Source organism: Trachypithecus francoisi, unplaced genomic scaffold (genome assembly GCF_009764315.1).
Source record: "Trachypithecus francoisi isolate TF-2019V2 unplaced genomic scaffold, Tfra_2.0 Lachesis_group8, whole genome shotgun sequence".
NCBI classification, from domain to species: domain Eukaryota; kingdom Metazoa; phylum Chordata; class Mammalia; order Primates; family Cercopithecidae; genus Trachypithecus; species Trachypithecus francoisi.
In genome coordinates this window covers 113,030,826-113,050,251 of record NW_022681473.1, presented here as the reverse complement: position 1 = coordinate 113,050,251, position 19,426 = coordinate 113,030,826, and the positions used below count along the sequence as shown (strand labels likewise).

At 51.5% G+C, this 19,426-nt stretch overlaps 1 protein-coding gene across 10 annotated transcripts in view; it reads right to left on the bottom strand.

Moving 5' to 3' along the window:
* Positions 1-19,426, bottom strand: part of SLC37A2 (solute carrier family 37 member 2) — a 39,529-nt gene that overhangs the window by 9,814 nt on the left and 10,289 nt on the right. For 5 of the 10 annotated variants that reach the window (XR_004436151.1, XR_004436152.1, XM_033207155.1 and 2 more), the window contains exons 2-9: positions 5,358-5,439; positions 4,925-5,018; positions 4,720-4,798; positions 2,644-2,779; positions 2,131-2,207; positions 1,144-1,310; positions 464-501; positions 16-168 (exon numbers count right to left, since the gene is read on the bottom strand). Coding sequence is in view for 8 of the 10 variants with exons in the window: in XM_033207155.1 (XP_033063046.1) it covers positions 16-168; positions 464-501; positions 1,144-1,310; positions 2,131-2,207; positions 2,644-2,779; positions 4,720-4,798; positions 4,925-5,018; positions 5,358-5,439 (826 nt within the window). In the remaining 2 variants the exon portion in view is untranslated. Of the gene's footprint in view, positions 1-15; positions 169-463; positions 502-1,143; positions 1,311-2,130; positions 2,208-2,643; positions 2,780-4,719; positions 4,799-4,924; positions 5,019-5,357; positions 5,440-11,635; positions 11,659-18,733; positions 19,137-19,426 lie in introns of those variants that run through there. The other 5 variants (XM_033207163.1, XM_033207157.1, XM_033207159.1 and 2 more) reach the window with 5 other exon arrangements.

Sequence of the window (19,426 nt, the reverse complement as noted above, 5' to 3'; positions counted from 1 at the left end):
CCACAAACTTCTTACTGGGATCCGGAGCGCCCCAAAGAAGTCGATGGCAGCAGGCTCTTCGCATGGCCCCTTGGAGGTTTTGGCCACAGTCTCAAGGCCGCTGTCTCTGATAGAGCAGGGACTGTTCCCAGGGTCCTCAGGGTTGTCCTGGTTCTCAGCTGGCTCACCCTGAGCAGAGGAGATGAGCCCGGATGTGGGTGCGTCTGTGTGCTGCCTCCCACCAGCTGAAGGTGTAGCCCAGGCAAGAGACACTGGCTCCCAGGACGGGGAGGCACATGTTCATCTCGGGCTGGACTGACCTGCCAGACCCATCAGGCTGTAGGGCCAACCCATGTGCCTAGCACTGGGTCTGTGAGGTCAGTGAGGGCCAGAACTCTCTGCTCTAGTTCCCCAGGCCTCTCTGCATCCAGCGCTCTGGATGGAGTTGGAGGGCAGGGACAGGGCTGGGAGGGCTCACACTCACATGGTGCTGAGGAGGGGAGCAGTCCACATCTTCTGGGTCTGGAAAAAAAAATCGCCTTCTAAGAAGCTTCCCAACCCCCCCAATCCCAAGGTGATTGCCAGGCCCTCACCGTGCACTGGGTCTAAGCCATCCTAGGAACCGGCCCCACCTCCAATTCCTAAGGTGGCCAGTGTGTGTCCCAGCAGGAGGGAGCGGGGCCTAGGGCTCCGGAGACAGCTTTCTAGGCCTGGCTTTCCTAACAACCAGCTGTGTCACTACTGCCTCTTGGACTTTAGTACTCTTAGCTACAGAGTGGCTCTCACACCTGGCCTGGCTAGTGCACAAGGCCACCTGCAGCAAGTGGAGAGCCTGGTCACTGTAAGAATGTCCCTTCAACTCCACTTTCCTTGCTCACACCTCTCAGATTCAACCAATGCTTGCCAAGCACCTCCTATGGGCCAGGCATTTTAACTATGGTATCTCAGTGAAGCCTGCAGAAATCCTACAAAATAGACATTATTATTACTATTATTATTTTACAAATGAGAAAATAAAGGCTCTGAGAGATTGTCCAAAGTCGCAAGGCTGGTCCTCCCACTCTGTGACCAGCAATCTTTCCAGTAGATGCAGCTGCCTTCTCCCAGAAATCGAGACATTCTAGGCTCACTTGTGGGTCTGTGGGGAGTGAGGGGCCCACTCACGTTCGATGAGGAAGAGGAAGGTGATGACGCCCATGATGGCAGTAATGATGCCAGGCACGACGAACGACAGGCCCCACTGCCCGTTCACCCAGATGCCGGCGATCAGGGAGCCCAGGATGTTGCCCACAGATGTGTGGGAATTCCAGATGCCCATGATGAACCCCCGCCTGGAAGGGAGGGAGAGAAGGGAAGAGGGTAGAAAAAGTAAAAAGCAAAGCACATTGTTCATAGCAACGGCCCCAACCAAGCTCTAAAGCTGGGCTGACTACAGCTTCCCCAAGGCACCAAAGACTGAGCCCCAAAGCCGCAAGTCAGCAAGGAGTGGGAGACCTTGGGTGGTGTCAAGGTGGCTGCAGGGCCTGGGGTCTCACTCCCCCTGCCCAGCTCCCTGAGTGAGTGCCGATGGGAGCTCGAGCCACGTTGAGGGCATGCGGGCCCGGCCCTCGTTCTTTTCTGTCCCACCATCTCACTCTAAAGCACTGTCCTCAACCAGGGACATCTGGTAACAGCTAGAGATTTTTGATGGTCACAACTCGGGGTGTGCTACGGCATCCAGTGAGCAGATGCCAGGAAGGCTACTACTAAACAGCCTGCAGTGGCAGGACAGTCCCCAAACAAGGGTCCAATAGCCCAGAAAGTCAGTAGTGCCAAGGTTGAAAATCCCTTCTCCGAAGCAACTTTGTTTTGCACACAAGCCAGTTAAGGGGCGGGGGGAGGGGGGGAGTTTTATAGGCTTTTTGTCTTTGTTGAAAACAGAAATTAATCTATTATTAGAAGAAAGCATAACTAAGGTTGCCTGCTGTACGGGTTAAAGCCTCATCAATGAGAAAATCAGTCCTGCTTTTAGCCACTGCTAAGTATATGAACAGCAACGCAGAGGCCGCTTTCTGACCCTTCCCTCTGAAATCACATCAGAGGCCACAGTGACCAGCTCGGGACTCCCAGCCCTCCCAATCCTTCCCACTCCTCCGCCCTTGTCACACTCACTTCCCCTTCCCGAACCAGTTGCCAACGCAGGTCACCACAGAAGGCCAGCCTGTGGTCTGGACGAGTCCATTACAGACCTGCAGAGAGAGGGGAGGGAGGGTGGGAGCAGACCTGGGCTGAGCAACTGGCTCCCTGCTCTGACCACTCTGGGCTGAGGAGGGTCAATTTTATGGCCAAGGAGCCCTCCATACCCCACACTACAAACCTTGCTCTTCCCTTACACACATGCCACACCTCCCCAGTGTCATGAGCTGGCTTCTCTCGCTCAAGATTGTTCAAGCAGAGACCAAGCCTCCCGGGCATCAGAAGTGACCACGGCATTGTGCTCAAGGCCAACTCTCTGAGGGAATAAGTGCGGGAGCAGTAGGACCAGGAGGTGGAACCCAGTGCAGTGTAATAGAGAGCACCAGACGGGGAGCCAGGAACACAGGCTCCCATCCGCCGTGAGCGGCGGTCTCCCAGGTCCTTCCCGAGATGGGAACACAGGCCCAAGTGTAAGACGGTGACTCATACCTGGATGACCACAAAGTACCAGAGCTCGTGGATGTTCCAGAAATATCCCAGGCCAAAGAGTGAGGTGAAAAGGCCACTGAGCAGCATTCCAGCTGAGAGGTAGTAACGGAGCGGAAGCCGTTCCCCGAAGACCCCACTGGGGAAGAGAAAGTTGGATCTGTGGTTAAGCTCCTCTGAGTCCACCTCAACTCCCTACCACATTTCTGCCCCCACCACACTAGGAAGTGGCTCTGGCCAAGGTCCCACCAGTGACTTCTGTGTTGCCATGTGACGGGGCCAACCTCTGTCCCCCACTGCTTCTGTGACACCTGGCCATGCTCCATGACTTTAGCCTGCCCATCTTCCTCGCTTGGCCAGCCACTCTGTCGTGTGTTTTCCTCTCGGAGCAGCCTTTTGCATCACTTTTATGGTTGTAACAACCACCCATAGGCTAAATAGCTCCACATGCGTATCTTCAGGCTTGATCTGTCTCCCAGAGCTTCACAGTCAGTCGCAGCCAGGTACCTCCTTTATTCAGATGCCCCTGGGGCATTTGAAACCCAGTGCTCTTAAGCTGAATTCCTCTTCCTCCTCCTGCCAACCACCCTGACGCCTTCATCATCCTGCTATCCTTATCTGAGTGAATGCCACCCCTTGGCCACTCAAGCCAGGCTCAGAGCTCCCTCAGACTCCCGCCCCTCCTCCCCACCCCTCACATTCAGTCTCCAAGACTCACCGGGCTACCTCTTAGCTAGTGCTCCAGTACATCGCCTCTTTCCACTTCTTTTTTTTTTTTTTTTTTTTTTTTTTTTTTTGAGACGGAGTCTCGCTCTGTCGCCCAGGCTGGAGTGCAGTGGCCGGATCTCAGCTCACTGCAAGCTCCGCCTCCCGGGTTTACGCCATTCTCCCGCCTCAGCCTCCTGAGTAGCTGGGACTACAGGCGCCTGCCACCTCGCCCGGCTAGTTTTTTTTTTGTATTTTTAGTAGAGACGGGGTTTCACCGTGTTAGCCAGGATGGTCTCGATCTCCTGACCTCGTGATCCGCCCGTCTCGGCCTCCCAAAGTGCTGGGATTACAGGCTTGAGCCACCGCGCCCGGCCGCCTCTTTCCACTTCTATCACCACTATGGTAACACAAGCTCAACAGCTTGGGCTGTTGTCAAATTGGTCCCTCTGTATGACCAGTCTCATCCACCTCAGCATCACTCTCAGAGTGAGCTCTCAGAAATGCCCATCTGGATAGGACGCCCTGACGAAAACCCTTCCATGCATCTCTGCCCGTGGACCTCATGTGCAAATGACCTCAGCCCTCAGCCCTGCTGCTACCTTCCCTACATGGTCACTCCCTCCATACACCTGCCCGCAGTTCCTCCCGCAGGTCATGCTGCTTCTTCACATTTGCCCTACTTGCTCTAGCGATTCCTTCTGCCCAGGTCTCCATCTGCACCACTGCGCCCAAGTCCCTTGCATCAGGTCAGGCACCATCTCCTCCAAGAAGCCTTCCCTGACCCCTCTGCTCTAGCTCAGCTTGGACTGAATAATGACCTCGGAGCTCCCAGAATACCCGATGGCCACGTCTGTCATGAAGCCGGCCACAAGTTTTAGCACCAGCTGCTGATGCATCCATTGCCCCCACTAGCCTGTGAGCTCTTTGGAGGCAGTTTGCAGCCTTATTGATCGTGGCTTCCTGGCAATGAACAGCATGCTTCCCGCGCTGGTTTGGACGCAGCAGAGGACGGGGATTCTCCCAGCTATATGTGCACACAGGGCCATCCTTAAAGGGTCCCAGTCCATACCTACCAACTGTGATATCTGAGTGAACAGACTCAAAGGCAACATCCAGGAAAACCTTTCCAGGCAAAAGAGCTGCTACCAGTGGGAGTCTACCAGGCGAAGGAGCAGTCTCTGCGACCATGGTAAGGCAAGGAGGATGGCTGTGGGTGGACTGTATGTGCAGCATCCCTGATCTCACTCCCACGTTGGGGAGCCATCACGCCCTGGTGGGAGTTCGCTTCAACCCAGCTGCCCCCAGGCTCCTTAAGGGGAGGTAGCAGCTCTAAATCCTCCTCTTGGTCACAGGCTCAGCCTCTGTCCTTACCTGATGAACATGCCAATGGCATAGGCAACGAGGAAGGCGTTGTCCACGCCCGCCAGCAACTCCTTGTAGTTGTCCTTGTCTGAAAGCAGATGGGAGGAACAGAAAGCTGACTGCATGGATGCCCCTGCAGGAAGCCCTCCTTGGACAGCCCCTTCTCGAGGAAGAGGGAATGGGAAATGGGAAGAGCACCTTGCCCTGTTCTTACCAAATGGGGCCCAGCTGCACCACATGGTGTCATTGAGACTGTGAGTATCATTGATGGGTTTGATCTGCTCTGAGCAGTTCTGGTGCAGACGGCTCTGGAGAGGCAATGGGACACACAGGTCAGGGGTTGACCCAGAGGGGAGCAAGCAACCACCTGCCCCAACCATACCAGAGACACTGCCTCCTAACCAGATTCCATGTCCCCCTACTGGCACCTCCTCCTGCAGGAACTGGCTGCAGGGGAAAGCAGCCACATCAGAGCCATGAGCAGCATCCACATAGCCCAGGGACCCTGCACGCTTATTCCATCTACAGCCACCCACACAGCTGTCTTGGGGAATAAACTCAAAAGGAGCCTCGGTGGCCATGGGAAGGGGTAAGGACGGTTATGACAGTATGCTTCTGCACTCCCCCTTGCTGCCAGCCAGCCTCACTTTGACGACACTGATGGGCTTCCTGGACATGTGATAGCAGGTGTAAATGAGGAAGGTCAGCAACAGGATGGAGCCTCGGAACCTGCAGGAAGGGACAGCATCTGTGTTAGTGGGAAGTCAGCCCCGGCTGGAAGCTCTGGGCCGGCATCCCCGACCCGTGTCCCCTCTGGCAGTCCCAGGGCCTGGACACCACCAACTCTTTCCTTCTTGGTGCAGAGGCCAAGGGGAGGCTGGGAAAAAAAGCCCAGAGGCCAGGGTGCTCAGGGGACCTGTCTCCCTGGTCCCAACTCCTGAGGCCTCTGTTGGAGCTGGCTCAGCCCCAGCTCACGGGAAGCACCTCCGCCTGCTCTGACCAGCTGGTAGCACCTCTGCTTTTTGTCGGCCTCCCTGAGGTCAGGGCGCCTGTGTGTGTGCGTGTGTGCAGCAGAGGTCGGGGCAGCGAGTTCGAGTGGTTTTCCCATGTCTGAAATGATTGGCGGTAGGAAGGAGACTGAGTCAGTCAGGAGAAGTGTCTGTTTTTAAAATGAGGTCGACACTCCTCTGAAGCTTCCACCAGGGCAGACACAGCACCTCCTTCAGCCAGGTGGTAGTTGGAAAAGTGGCAGTGGGACAGCTGGTGACAGACCCAAGCCTTCTTCTTAGTCCCAGTCCGTCCATCCCACTGGACAGAGCCCATTCTTTCCATCTGTGACTCACACACATGTGCTCTCTCCCACTCCTCATGTCTCATCCCATGCCCTGGCCCAGGATGGAAAGAACAGTCCAGTTGGGTGGCACTCAGCGTTTCCACTGCGCCCCGGCTGCTCCCCGAGCCTGAGGCCTGGGGAAGGACCCCAGAGCCCTGCTGAGTCACTGTCTGTTCCTCGCCGCAGCCAGGAGCCAGGACATGCATGGAAAATAGGCCTCAGCATGGAGCCCCAGTCCAGGAGAAGGGGCCAGGAGTTAGGCGAGACCCAGGGCTCACTGAAGACTTCATGGAGAAGGGTCAGGCAAAAGGGTGGGAGCGCTCCTGAAGCTCTTTCTGTCCTGGCTCCGAGAGCCCAAGGGCAGGACACTGGATGCTCCCTCTGCCTAGGAATCCTCCTTCAAACCCACTTCCCCCACATGTGGCATGAAGCAACACCCACGACCACTTGGGAAATAAAGGGGCATTTCAGCGAAGCCCGAAATGGGCTTGGGCTACAAGGCTCCTTCTCACTTTGCCCCTGGATCGAGCTTCCTACCTGAGTCCCCACATCTGTCTTCTTGAGAGACTGGAGTTGCTCCTGCCCCTCCACAGCTCTGCTAAAATGCTTTCAGTGCCTTTCCATCCCATCCAGCATGAAGGTGCAACAGTGTAGTCTGGAATGCAGGCAGCTCCACACCCCAGTCTCTCTGACCACCGGTTCCCAAAGGCGCACATGTGGGTCAGAGAGGTCCTCTAGGGACTCAAGTTGTCTAGGGAAGCCGGGGCTACTCCAAGTGCCTGTCACAGTGACTGACATGGGCAAGCTTGTGGCAACAATGTTTTCCAGGTTCCACCTATTGCCATACGGCTCATGACTCTTAGTTCAGGGACTGCTAGAATCTGAGGGAAATCCTCTGAGAGACTTTGAAGAGGTTGTCCAGCTGGCCTTCTGTAAAGAGCAATGGATGGAAGAACGCTGCAGCCCTACAGATAGCACCCACCAAGCCCTGCCTGGGATGCACCTGGTTCAGGGAGAGGCAGGAAGCTTTGCGTGGCACCTCTCACTAATTGCCTGTGTAGCCTCCCGGGAATCCCTAAGCCTTTTTTTTGCCTCTGGTTTCCTCATCAGTTACACATGGCTGCTAGCATCAACCCTGTCTGTCCCACAAGAGAACACAGCATGACTCTCCCCCAGTCCCCAGGTCCCTGGTTATACTGCCGGTAAGGCCCCCCAGTCAGTGGGACCAGCCTTCATGATCACATGGATGTGCCAGGGCCTTTGCCAAGGTGTTTGACCACTGACCATGGTGACAAATCAGATCCTCTCAGTGTCTGAAAGATCCCTGGGGGCCTCGGGGCCCCCAGCTCTGACTGTTCTTTCATCACAGGCTCGGCAGTGAAGCCCTTGCTGGCTACGTAGCCTGGTGTTGACTAGGAAGCCAGACTGCACCTCCGCACTCATGCTGAGCCCTCCCAGAGCAGGTCAGAGCCAATGGGGGCCTGGAGGCACAGCCTGCTGCCAGCACCTCTTCCCCTCCCACCCCTCTCCCCCCGCTGCACTGTGTCAACTCCAGTCTGCCTTCCCCGACTCCCCTGCTTGTGGCCCCAGGTGTTCTACCTTATTTGCCCCATGGCCCTTTTGTCTGGAGTCCTGTCCCTGCCAACCTCAGTAGGAGGAGCTGTGCCCATTTCTAACATCTTGATTCTCTTTGGCCAAAGCAAGGCTGCTCTCCCACGCATCCCTGTGCCCGTCCTGCACCAGGCACCATGCTACAATCTAGCACTAGCAAGAGAATCTGTGAGTGGGATCTCCACCTGCCGGGGCGCACAAGTCAGCCGGGAAACAGTTAGACCTGGTGTGACGACACTATAAGAGAGAGCCCTAGATGACACAGAGGAGAGACTCCGAGCCAGAAGGAGGGAGCAGTGTCGGGAAAGGGCTCCTGGAGCTGAGGCTTCAAAAACAAGCAGGACGAGGCCAAGCCAACCACAGCTGGGGCAGGGAGGACTGCCAGGGAGAGGAAGCAGCGTGCACAAAGGCATAGAGGTGTGAAATGACACTACCTGTTTGGGGAACTCTGTCTCAGTGGGGATATCTGAAGGGTGAAACTAAGTCAAGCAGAGAGCAGAGGTGGCTGGGAAGGGCAGGGGCCTCAGGTGGCATGGCGCAGGGCCTCAGATGCCAAGCTGTGGCATTTAGGCTGTCTCTGGAGGTGATGGGAAGCCACTGAAGAGAGCGGGAGTTCCCAGGTCAGCGGCTCTGAACCCCAGCCAGCCTAAGCCAGGTGAAGACCCAGGGCTGTGCCCTGTAGGTTTTGGTGGGAAGCGCAGACAGGCTTCCTCACTAAGGCTCAAGGCCAGTTCCCTGGGTCTTTTTCATCCTGCCAGCCACTTCCAGGCACATGGCAGCATCACAGGGGACCCCAGGTGGTGGATGTCTATAAGAGAAAAGAGTAAGGACTTGGGAATCAGGCAAAAGCTGGTTTCATTCCTTACATCTTTTTACTCATCGGAAAAGCAGAGTCTTGTCACCTTTCTCAGAACTACTGATGGGTTAGTGAGATGCACCTAACCAGCCTGAAATTGCTCCTGATGCCCAGTGAGCGCTTAGATGACAGCTAGTGTGCTTCCAATTTTCAGACGAGGAAGAAGGGCTGGAGGGGTGGAGGCGGCCCACACTGCCCTGTTAGGGGAGCCAAGTGGGGTCAGGGCTAAACCAAACTCTCCTGGGAAGTGGAGGTTCTAGCCCTGGATTTACCTGGAAGGCAGAGATGTGGCTGCCAGCCTGGGACCCTCCACCCACCTCCCACTGTGCATAGCTGGGTCTAGATGAACATAAGGATTCTCTGGCTCCTAGAGCTCTGGCCTTGCCTGTGGTGGGCTCTAGGGCTTCTTGGGGACCCTACAGTGGGACACAAGGGAGACTCCAGCCCCGGGGCCCTCCTACCTGCTCCCCTGGGCAGACAGGCATGTCAGCAGGGGTCCCCACTTACATCCTGACCTGGTAGGTTCCTAGATTCCAGCCCTGCCCTCCTCCAGGTGGTGGCCTGACATCCCTGTCAGCTCTGATCCCAACTCCCTGAAATCCACCACCTGGAGTCCCCCATGATCCTGCCGGTAGAAAACCTGACACACCCAAGATAGCAGGAGAGTCATGAGTCTTGGGGGTGCAGGGGGTCCTCAGCTATGTTGTGTGACACGAGGCCTGGCACTGGCCTCTTCTGGGACTTCCTTCCTGGCCTCCAGAGGGATGGAGGGACGAGCTCAAAGTCACACCACTCGCTGGGCATGGCACAGTTGGAGCTGGGCCTCCTCTGAGTCTGGTGCTCTATCCATTCCCCATTGTCAGGTGTTCTAAGAGAAAGACCAAGGTGCCATGGTTCACAGGAGACTGGGAACTTCGGTCAGGTTAAGGGCTAGGCTAGACGGAGGCCAAGATTGTCAAGCTCACACTAGCTACAGGAAAGCAGCTGACGCGCTCCTGCGTTTAGAACCCGCAGGTTTCACTTCTCCTGTCACCAGTCCTTCCCTCATGAGTCAAGAGGTCCCAGAAGAGAAGCAGGGCACAGAATATGAACAGCCAGGCCTTGCCTAGCTGGCCCCAGGGTGGCTGTGACAGGGAGGATGGCAGCCCAGGGGCTGGGCCAGGCTGGGCAAGTAGGTCAATCACCAAAGGATGGAGGGAAAGATCCCGGCTGCTCCAGATGGGGTGGCTGTCTGATGACCCTCAAAGACTTTGTTAGCAAGAGGTGGCACTTCTCAGAATCCCATCTCCCCCCACCGGATACTGGTTACTGAATAACCAAGTTAGATAGAGAGGTCGACTAGCTATCTCTTAGCTACTAGCTGACAGTCCAACCTACTTTTTCAAAGAAGCCTGATAATAACTTTATTGACCTTGTTGAGACTTTGCACTAGGAATGCTTCTGGGGTAAAAATCAAGAAATGGCATCTCCCAAAGCAGCAACAGATTAGAAACAAACAAACAAAATCCCCAAAAGACCAACTGCCGCCACCACTGCAACAGCAAAAACCAAGAAACAGCCCAGCAGAGGGACGCTGCTCCTGGGAGATATCAGAAACAGCCCGTTCCCCAGTGGCTCCCTAGCCACTCCCCCGTCCCAGGCTGGGCTGGCTGTGGCTACAGGTGACTTTGGCACTTGTCCTGAGAAAATGGACTCAGTGGCCTCTTCTCGGATGTGACTGTTCTGAGACTAAGCAGATCTGAAAAGGATAGAGGGCTGGGCACCGTAAGAACTTGGCTAGGGTCAATGGTGACAGTGCCCACCTCCCCCCGCCAAGCCCTCCACCAGCACTGGGAGACACCCTGCTAGGGAAAAGCCAGCCAGGAACAGATACCAAGGGGCAGAGCCCTGAGCCAGGCCTTTAGCATGCAAGACAGGACAAGGCTCCCTCTGGGAGGCGCAGAGCTCTCCCAGGGCAGCAGCCAGCCCCTCAGGGAACCCTCTGTTTGCTGTCCTTCCTCCAGCTGGGACGTGGGTGCATGCTCAGAGAGATCAAGTTGACTCAGAGCTTGCCCCGAGAGCCTTCCCAGAGAAAGAAGCCATTGGCCAGGAGCCACAAGGAACTCAGGACGTTTGGGAAGAGACTGGTGGCTCAGAGGACAATCTGTTTTAGGAAAGAGGAAAATACAGGATAGATTGTTCTGCTTTGGGAAGAAAGCTGAGTAGGGGACCCTGAATGGTCAGGCAGAATGAAGACAGGCTTCACGCTGCAGCAGGGGCTCCAATCAGCAGCCGGAATAACGGGGAGGGTGGGAGTGTTGGTGGAGCTCAGAAGAGGCAGCCAACAGGTTTTAACTTGGTGTCTCTTCTGAAGAAAGGTTGTGTAAATAGCACTGATGGAAGCATGTTGATGATGGCAGAGCTGCAGTTCTGCTTAGAGGGGTAGGAGGATGGCCTTCCTTCTCCTGAGCAGGAAGGGTCCAGGGGACAAGACCTGAGCCAAAAGTCAACAGGAGAGTAGTGACACTGCCCCCCCACCCCCCGCCCCACCCCACACACACACCAACTTAGTGTCTGTGTCTGTTAGTGACTCAGATTGGAGGTCCTGGGCTTCAGGGACTCTATGCCTGGTGTCTGTCCTCAATTCTGCTGTTACTTTGGGACTGTCAACTCCGACCCCAGCTCTCAGTTGATACAGAAACTTGACTGGAAAAGACAAGGCCTTGGCCAACCACACAGACTATTTCGAAACCTTGCTGCTACCTTCTAGACCAGCCCACAGGGCCTGAGTCAGACAGCCCCACCCCAGGCCAGTGAGGTGCACGCCAGTCCACTGTAGGGAGGGGAAGAGGAAACAGCAGGGTGGAAGAGGAAGCCCAAAAAGCAGCTGGGGGAGAAGCTGCTGTCACGAGGGGTGGGGGATGGGACCTCCACAGGCTCATGTGCCCCTTCTGGGGGGCTGGAGTAGGGATCACGGGCTGAGCCTCCAGGTTCTCCCCAGGAGCCCTCATTTCCTATTCCAAGCAGCCTCTTCCCATCAAAGCTCACTTTAAGCAGCCCTTTCTGCTGCCCTTATCATGCACCTCTTTGCAGTCAGCAGGAAAGTAAGATACGAGAGAGCTAGCCCACAGAACAAGGAAACGGACCTCAGACTTCAAGCAAAATTGGCTGACTCCTTATTTCTGGTTCTGCCACTTCATGTGACGTTGGGTAAGTTGTTGTACGTCTCTAAGCCTCAGTTTCATCTTCCTTTAAATAAGATCATACACTCCTGCTGAACGAGAGTGTTATAAAGATTAAATGAGATATCCTGGATGTGAAAGTGTCTGGCACACAGCAAGTTTTCTCTCGGTATGCGTTTGAATGTCTTTCTCCTGCATCCTCCTCAGGGTAGGCACCAGGAACCGGCAGTGAAAGCCCTTAGCTAACTCCATAGGGCAGAACCATCCACCCTAGCTCAGCAGTGGCCTTTTCCAGCTCACAGGGGAAGATCGAGGTGTGGGGAGCTCACAGCTCCTGCTCTTCCTGCCTGCCCAATTCACCCTCCTGCCCATTCCTGCTCATCCAGCTGTGGTCACCCTGGTATTTACTCCCACAGGCTTTTCTTCTGCACGTTCTGGGCTGTCCCCTCAGAGGGCCCCGGGAAATGGGCCCAGCCCCATAAAGACCAGCCGCAGTCATTTCCCATGCTGCCAGGCGCCCCCAGACACACCCACACAGACACTGGCACAAAAGACAGGAACCAGCCAGGCTCCGGGCTGGGGAACCTCCGGGTGCTCTGTGGCTCTGAAACGCCATGGACAAGCCATTCATCGTCATCCTGACAACGAAGGCCTAACAGGAGGAGGACAGCAACATCTTCCTGGGCAGAAACTCCACCATCTCTGACTCTTGCTTGGATGTCTGCAGCTGTCTCCACACACCTGGTGCCATATGACTCCCAGCCTCCTGTCCAGGGCCACCCTTTGTTCCTGCCAGCTGGAGCTACATGTTACTACTTCAGAGACAGGGGACGGGCCATGTCTCCACTTGCATGCCTTTGCCGGCTCTGTGGCCTCTGCTCAGAACACCTCCAGATCCAAGTCAAAGACTTCCTTCTCCTAATGGAGATGAATCTCTCCCTTCACAGAAATGTATAAGCACCTAGCCAATACCAAGTATGCTAGACACTGGGCTAAGTGCTTTAAGCAGTTTCTCATTTCACTTCACCAAAACCCTGTGATATAGGTACATCATTATTTCCATTTCATAGATAAGGAAATTGAGCCTTATTGGAGATGCTAAGTGATTTGTCCAAGGCCAAATGGTCATGTAATCTTTTCCCCACCCAATGCTATCATTAGGAAGGCAGTGGAAAGACCACGGGCTTACGAGTCAGACTAATCTTGATTCCAACTCCAGCTCAGTCATTTATCAGCTGTGTGGCACTGGACAGGCTTACGTAACTGCTCTGTGCCTCATTATACTCATATGTTCCACAGGGAAGCTAACATTCACCTTGCAGTTCCACAAGAATTACAAATAAACAATGCCTGGCACAAAGCAGTAGGAAAAGCAAATAGAATATAGTCAATCATCAGTGTTTACTCCGTGCTTCACATCAGCCTGGTACTGACCTAAGTACCTTACACATAGGACCTCATTTCAACCTCAAAACACTCGTGTGATACAGGTATTATTATTACCCTCATTTTACAGAGGAAGAGTCCTAGGCCCAGGGCCAATCCACTTTCAGCTTCCTGTTCTGTCTTCTTCACTTCTTAAATGGGGGACATGTGAAAGCAGTTAAATGTGACAGAGACTTGATTTCTCATTTTCAGACTATAAGTCTTTATTTTTATTTGTCTCCACCCTGGACTGTATTTTGTTTAGCACAAGAAAGGTGAATTGGGTTAATATGTATCTGTAATAATAACATCATCATCACTAATAATGATGGTAAAAGCCGCCACGTATTCCATGCTTCCTGTATGCCAGGCAATGTATACACATAATATCTAACCTTTTATGTGTTAAATGCTCAACAAGTCAGTTTTCTTCAAAATCTCCCCAACTGACTTCTGCACTCCCCTCGCTGGTCCTCTGAATGACATGGCACATGGGAAATGTCATCCTTTGGCACTCAATAAGCAGAGCAGGGCCTTCTAAAATTGCTGACTATGCGTACACACCCTCTCTCCGGCTTGATTCTTAGTTCCAAGAAGGTAGAACCCTGTCTTGACTGTCTTTGCAGGCCTCAGAGCTCAGCATAATAATGGACCTACAGAAGAACTACGTGACATTTAGTGTTTGATAGGAATCCAAACCTAAACTTATCTGGAAGGAAGTAAAAGGATACCTGTTGAGTACCCTCCAACAGCCACAAGACGTCAAGAATATTTCCTTATATTATCGCATTTATCCTCAAGAACCCATCTGATTTTTACTGATAAGGAAACTGGGGCTCAGCAAAGTCAAGGCTCACAGTGGTGAAAGGATTTCAACCCAGGTCTGTCTTAAATCCCAGAGATGTTGGGGAACACAGTAGCTGAATTCACACCTTGAGAAGTGTGAAAGTGAAGAGTGCTAGAGGCTAGAGAAAGTCATGTTATGCATATTACTGAGCCCTTCTAGAATGCTAGTGTGTTCTAGATGGTTTATGATGATCCACCCTCCCCACTCCCCATTCTCTCTGAAATGTTAATTACTTTGGTTAAAAGATATAACCAATATACTTGAATGAGACTCTACTATGTGCAATAGTGGCAGAGAAGTATGACTTTGTATACATCGTATTGAAACCTGTTTTTGTTTACTAAAAGGAAAAATATTACACATAAGAAAAATGACTGGTTGCTCCAGAATAAGAAAGAGAACAGTGAAGCTCAAACCTGAATGGATAAATTTGTAGGTTTGTAGAAAGGAAATTTGATTTGTCTTATAGTACATGCAAACAATAAGTCTGAAAATAAGCAATTAAATGCGTTAAAATTTTGCCAAAGTTGGCAAAATCTTGATGAGTTTGAATATTTAACTTAAAAAGAGGGAGGGCTCCTGGAAAACCACAGAGATTTGTTCTTTCATCTTTTAAAAAGAGAGGTGCTAGAAATAATTAGATTTATTTAATATGTTAATATCGATCAATTGCTCAGAAATAATTGTCAAGTCAAAAGAGATGCTCAGCCTTCTCTAGGTTAAATCTATATTGGTAAAATAATATTATTTATCTAAATATTTGAGAAATTATATACCATATGAGAGTTGTGCAGATTTCTCAATGCCCTCTCTGTACATGACATGTTTCTATTTATCAGCACCCTGATGGTGCTCCCTGATGACAACAGTATACGTGTTACTAGTCACGATTTCAATTATTATTTAAAACGTTACTGGAGCCTGGGCACGGTGGCTCACGCCTGCAATCCTGGCACTTTGGGAGGATGAGGTGGGAAGATAAGGTAAGAGGATGGCTTTAGGCCAGGAGTTTGAGACCAGCCTGGGCAACATAGCCAGACCCTGTCTCTACAAAAATAAAAAACTTAGCTGGGTGTGGTGGTGGTGCATGCCTGTAGTCCCAGCTACTTAGGAGGCTGAGGCAAGAGGATCCCTTGAGCCCAGGAGTTTGAGGCTGCAGTGAGCTATGATTGTGCCACTGCACTACAATCTGGGTGACAGGGCAAGACTCTGTCTCGAAAAAATAAAATAAAATAAGTTACCGGGCTGCAACTTTCCTTCTTTAATTTAAATCTAGCATCTTCCAGGCCACTGGTTTTCAACTGGAGTTGTACATCAGCCTTTCCTATGCAGTTTTATTAAAATACAGATGTTTAGGACTTACCTCAAGCTTACTGAGTATCTTCAGTCGATATTCTTGGCATTTTATGTAAATTATATCTCAGACATTTTATCTATTATAAGATTTTTTTCTCTGTAAAAGTCATGTTCATTTTTATAAATTAATATCATGTTCATTGTGTTTTTTGAAATTAGCCTTATATTTTTAGACATTGTCTAGATTTTTTTGTCGTTTGGATTAGCATCTTTTTGTTTTGCATACCACAGAAGCAACCAAATTTCCTTGTCAGTTGTATTATTCTGGTCATGAATTTTTATCAGATCATTCATTCTTGAAAATTATCAGTAATAATCAACACTTTTTAAGTCTCTGTCACCTACAGATAGTTTTTATTTTACTCTGATGTTTCTTAAAGGCTCTGTATTCAGTTATAGAATAGAGGAGGAGTTTTTGTTTTTTGTTTTTTAAGAGATGGGATCTTGTTGTGTTGCCCAGACTGGAGTGCACTGGCTATTCACAGGCATGATCATGGTGCACTACAGTCCCACACTATTGGGCTCAAGGGACCCTCCCACGTCAGCCTCTTGAGTAGCTGGGACTGTAAGCATGCCACTGGGCCTGGCAGGCCAGAGTTTTTATTTTTAACAACCAAGAACTGTCTCAGAAAAGCACTGTACTAATTGTTCTTGGGTATAGGCTTCTGATGGCACCACTTAGACAACACTAAGAATGTACTAGTGGACTGAGTCAGGAGTTCCAGAACTCTTTAGTCAAGGAGCAGATAGGTTTTTGAGATTGCTAACCCAAGATTCAGCGGAACAGAATTAATCACACCAGACCGCATGAACTGCTGATGGATGACGGTCTTCTAGGTTCAGAATATTGTTGATGTTGTTATAGTGTTCTATCTTCTGGACATATAAGGAAGACCTTTCTCTTTCTTCTTAGGCTATATTAACCCATAACAACTTAGTAGATTCTGCTTTCATAAACTGAAATGTAACACTTATAAATATATTTTTCTCCCTACCTGACTCCTCAGAATTCAGAAACTCTCATGGAATCTTCTTGTTTTTCATGGCAATATGGTTATATGCATGGGTTCAGTAAGTTTTTTTTTTTTTTTACCAGTACATAATTAGAAAAATCGGTTATTCAACCAAGACCTTGCCTGGATGTTGTATTTGATCAGGATGTCTATTTAATCAGATTCAACCAGCCTCCTTTAAAAACTGAGGTTCACTCTATGGAGCCAATACTAAGAAAACCCTTCCAAGAAAATGGGCTTACTGGGTTTCCAGGTTTACAAGCCAAAAGGAAGGTCACTCCCTGGCTAGCCCAGAAACTTTAGGATATTTTGGGGACCCTGAGAAGAGGAATTTGCCCAAATATATCAGTACAGTAGGTAAAACCTGGTGGAGACAGTTTCTTGACTTGGCTTCTAATGTCAGGACAATAAATAATTAAAGGCTTTAAAAAATCGAATCTAGGATTCCTTATGAAAACTTCCAGTCAAGTTTATTAACTTAACAAGGGCTATAGGGTAAAACACACTTGTAGTACCTATGTACATAATCAAGTCAAATTCAATGAGACCAGCTTTATTTTGTGATCAAGAATAATCTTTCTAAGAAATTCAAAAAAAATAAAAACAGGAGAGACTGTAGAAAAACAATGTATGTCCATGGAAAACTATGCCTTGTCTAGCGGATAGTCCTCCAGGTTATCAGATTCCAGCTTTTAATTGACCTTGAGCTATTATAAAATTCTTTGAAGTGGTAGGTAACTGAGAAGTCACGCAAAATATGCCTATGAAGACTATTTCAGTAGTCTTCCCTCACAATCTGTAGAAGACCAGTTTGGTCTCAATATTCCTAACCTATAAATGAATATGTTCTTTAGATTCTCTTTTTGAAATTGTAAAATATACATAATGTAAATTTTGCCACTCTAACCATTTTCAGTCTACGTTTAGGTGGCATTAAGTATGTTCACATTGTCTCTCAACCATTACCATCATCCATTTCGTGAACCTGTTCATGTTCCCAAACTGAAACTCCATACCCATTAAACAATAATTCCCCAATCCCCCTCTCTAAATTCTCTTTTGAACCAATTATAACATCTTCTGGCTCCTTTATTATGAGTAAAAGAAAATCTTTAACATGGGTTCATTTTTATGTCTTTGTGAGTCAGAATTTTAACCTTTTTCTGAAAAATAACTTTAACAGTCTCCAACTCAAAAAACACTAGGTAGATAATCTAAATTGGTGAAGAAGGTTAGAATTGATGAGGGCTCTCAACAAGTAAAAAATGTGTAGGGTAGCCAATTGTCTCATTTTGCCCAGGATTGAGAGGGTTGCCGACAAAAGACTGTTTCAAAACCAGGACAAATTGGCCATTTTAATAGCATCTGCCCTATTTAAAGGGGACTCCTCAATCCTGTTCATTTAATTTGGAAATTTAGGCCCGGTATTGCCACATCATCCATTTTTCTTTTCTTTCCTTTTTTTACTTATAGAGACAGGGAGGGGTGTGAGCGGGGAACCGGGGTGGGGCGGAGCGGGGGTGGTGGTCTGGCGATGTTGGCCAGGCTGGTCTCAAACTCCTGGCCTCATTCAATTCTCCCATCTTGGCCTCCCAAAGTGGTGGGATTACAAACATGAGCCACCATGCCCGGTCCACATCGTCTATTTTTCAAGAGAAGTCGGGAATCTAGCTACTTTTGTTAAATTTTATTTGTAAATAATGGCAACTAACACAATATTTTTAAAACTGTGCAGACCAAACAGACTGCTCCAGTGGTTGACTGCCTCTAAGAAAAGAGTGGCTGAAATCTCTCCACCCCACCTTGCAGCCCAACATGTGGTCCCTGCGGTCAGGAAGAGAATCACTGTGAAGCCCCTCGCCCATTGCTGAGGGGCTGCCCTGCCCTGCTCTGAGAGCTGTGCCCTTTCTAGGTGCTGAAAGGCCTCGAGACGAGCTCCCAGGACCACTGAGTTCTGGCCTTGGCGTTTGAGGGCTAAAGGAGACCAAGAGGGACACTCACAAACCCCAGTGGCCACCCCTTTCCTCTACCATCCCCTGGTCTCGGTTCCCCAGCCTGCGAGCCCAGGTTCTCCAGCTGCTCAACTACAGAAAGGCGCTCTGAAAGCGCCCTGGGTGTGTGTTAGGAGGGGAGGATGGAAACGGGAAACGCTGGAGACCCTCCCCGGCAGCCTGTTTTTCACCAGTGTCACAGAGCCAGCGGCGCGGGGTCTGGGGGAGGGCGGGTGGAGTTAGGCAGGGAGGGTTATCAACCTCCCAGGTGGGCGCCGCTGGAGGAGCCCCGGACCAAGTCCCGCCAGCACCCCTGGCCGAGCGGCGACGCCAGGGCCGATCTGGGGGTGATCTCCGAGGCCCCACGCGGCCCCCCGCAATCCCCAAGCCTGGGAGGTCCTGGTGCGCCTCCCTCCCCTGCCCCGCTCACCAGCTGTCCCTGGAGAAGGCGCGGAAGAACCAGACTCCCGGAGCCAGAGACGACCGCATTTTGCCCGACCGGTACCCAAGGCTGAGTCGACGGAGGAGGCTACGGAGCTGGGCGCGTGTCCCGGGCAGGACTGGCTGTCAGCGGGGTTTAAATGCCCCGCCGGCCGGCCCGCCCTGACCCCGCGGCCGGAGTACGGCAGCGCCCGCCCCCTTGCGCCTGACCGCCCTCGGGGTTGGGTCCAGCGCAAACCTGCCGGTCATCCCTAGCCCGGCTGCTGGCACCGCGGCGCTCCGGTGCTTTGCTTCTTGGCCATGGCCGGACAGCTCTGAGGTGCTGGGGCTCCTCTTTCCGCCCTGCGCTTTCTGCCTCACCGCCCGCCGGGGAACCGAAAGCAGCCATCTGGTCGCTGTCCAGTGTGACGCGCCTGCCCGCCTGCACTATCCCGCAGCGCTTCCTGTCCTGAAAAGCCGTGGTCTCCGACACGGGTGGGACACGAGATGCTGGAAGGCTGGAAGTCACACTCAGCGGCCCCGCATGACACTAATTTCAGTACTCGCACCTTCTGGGAGCGCAGGAGTTTTTTTCGTGGGCAGGGGTAGGGGGGCGACAATATTTGGCCCAAACACAGCACAGGTTCAGGCTGGGGCTTCCTGCCCTGCTCATATTCCACAAGACCCCACTTTTCCCCCATTT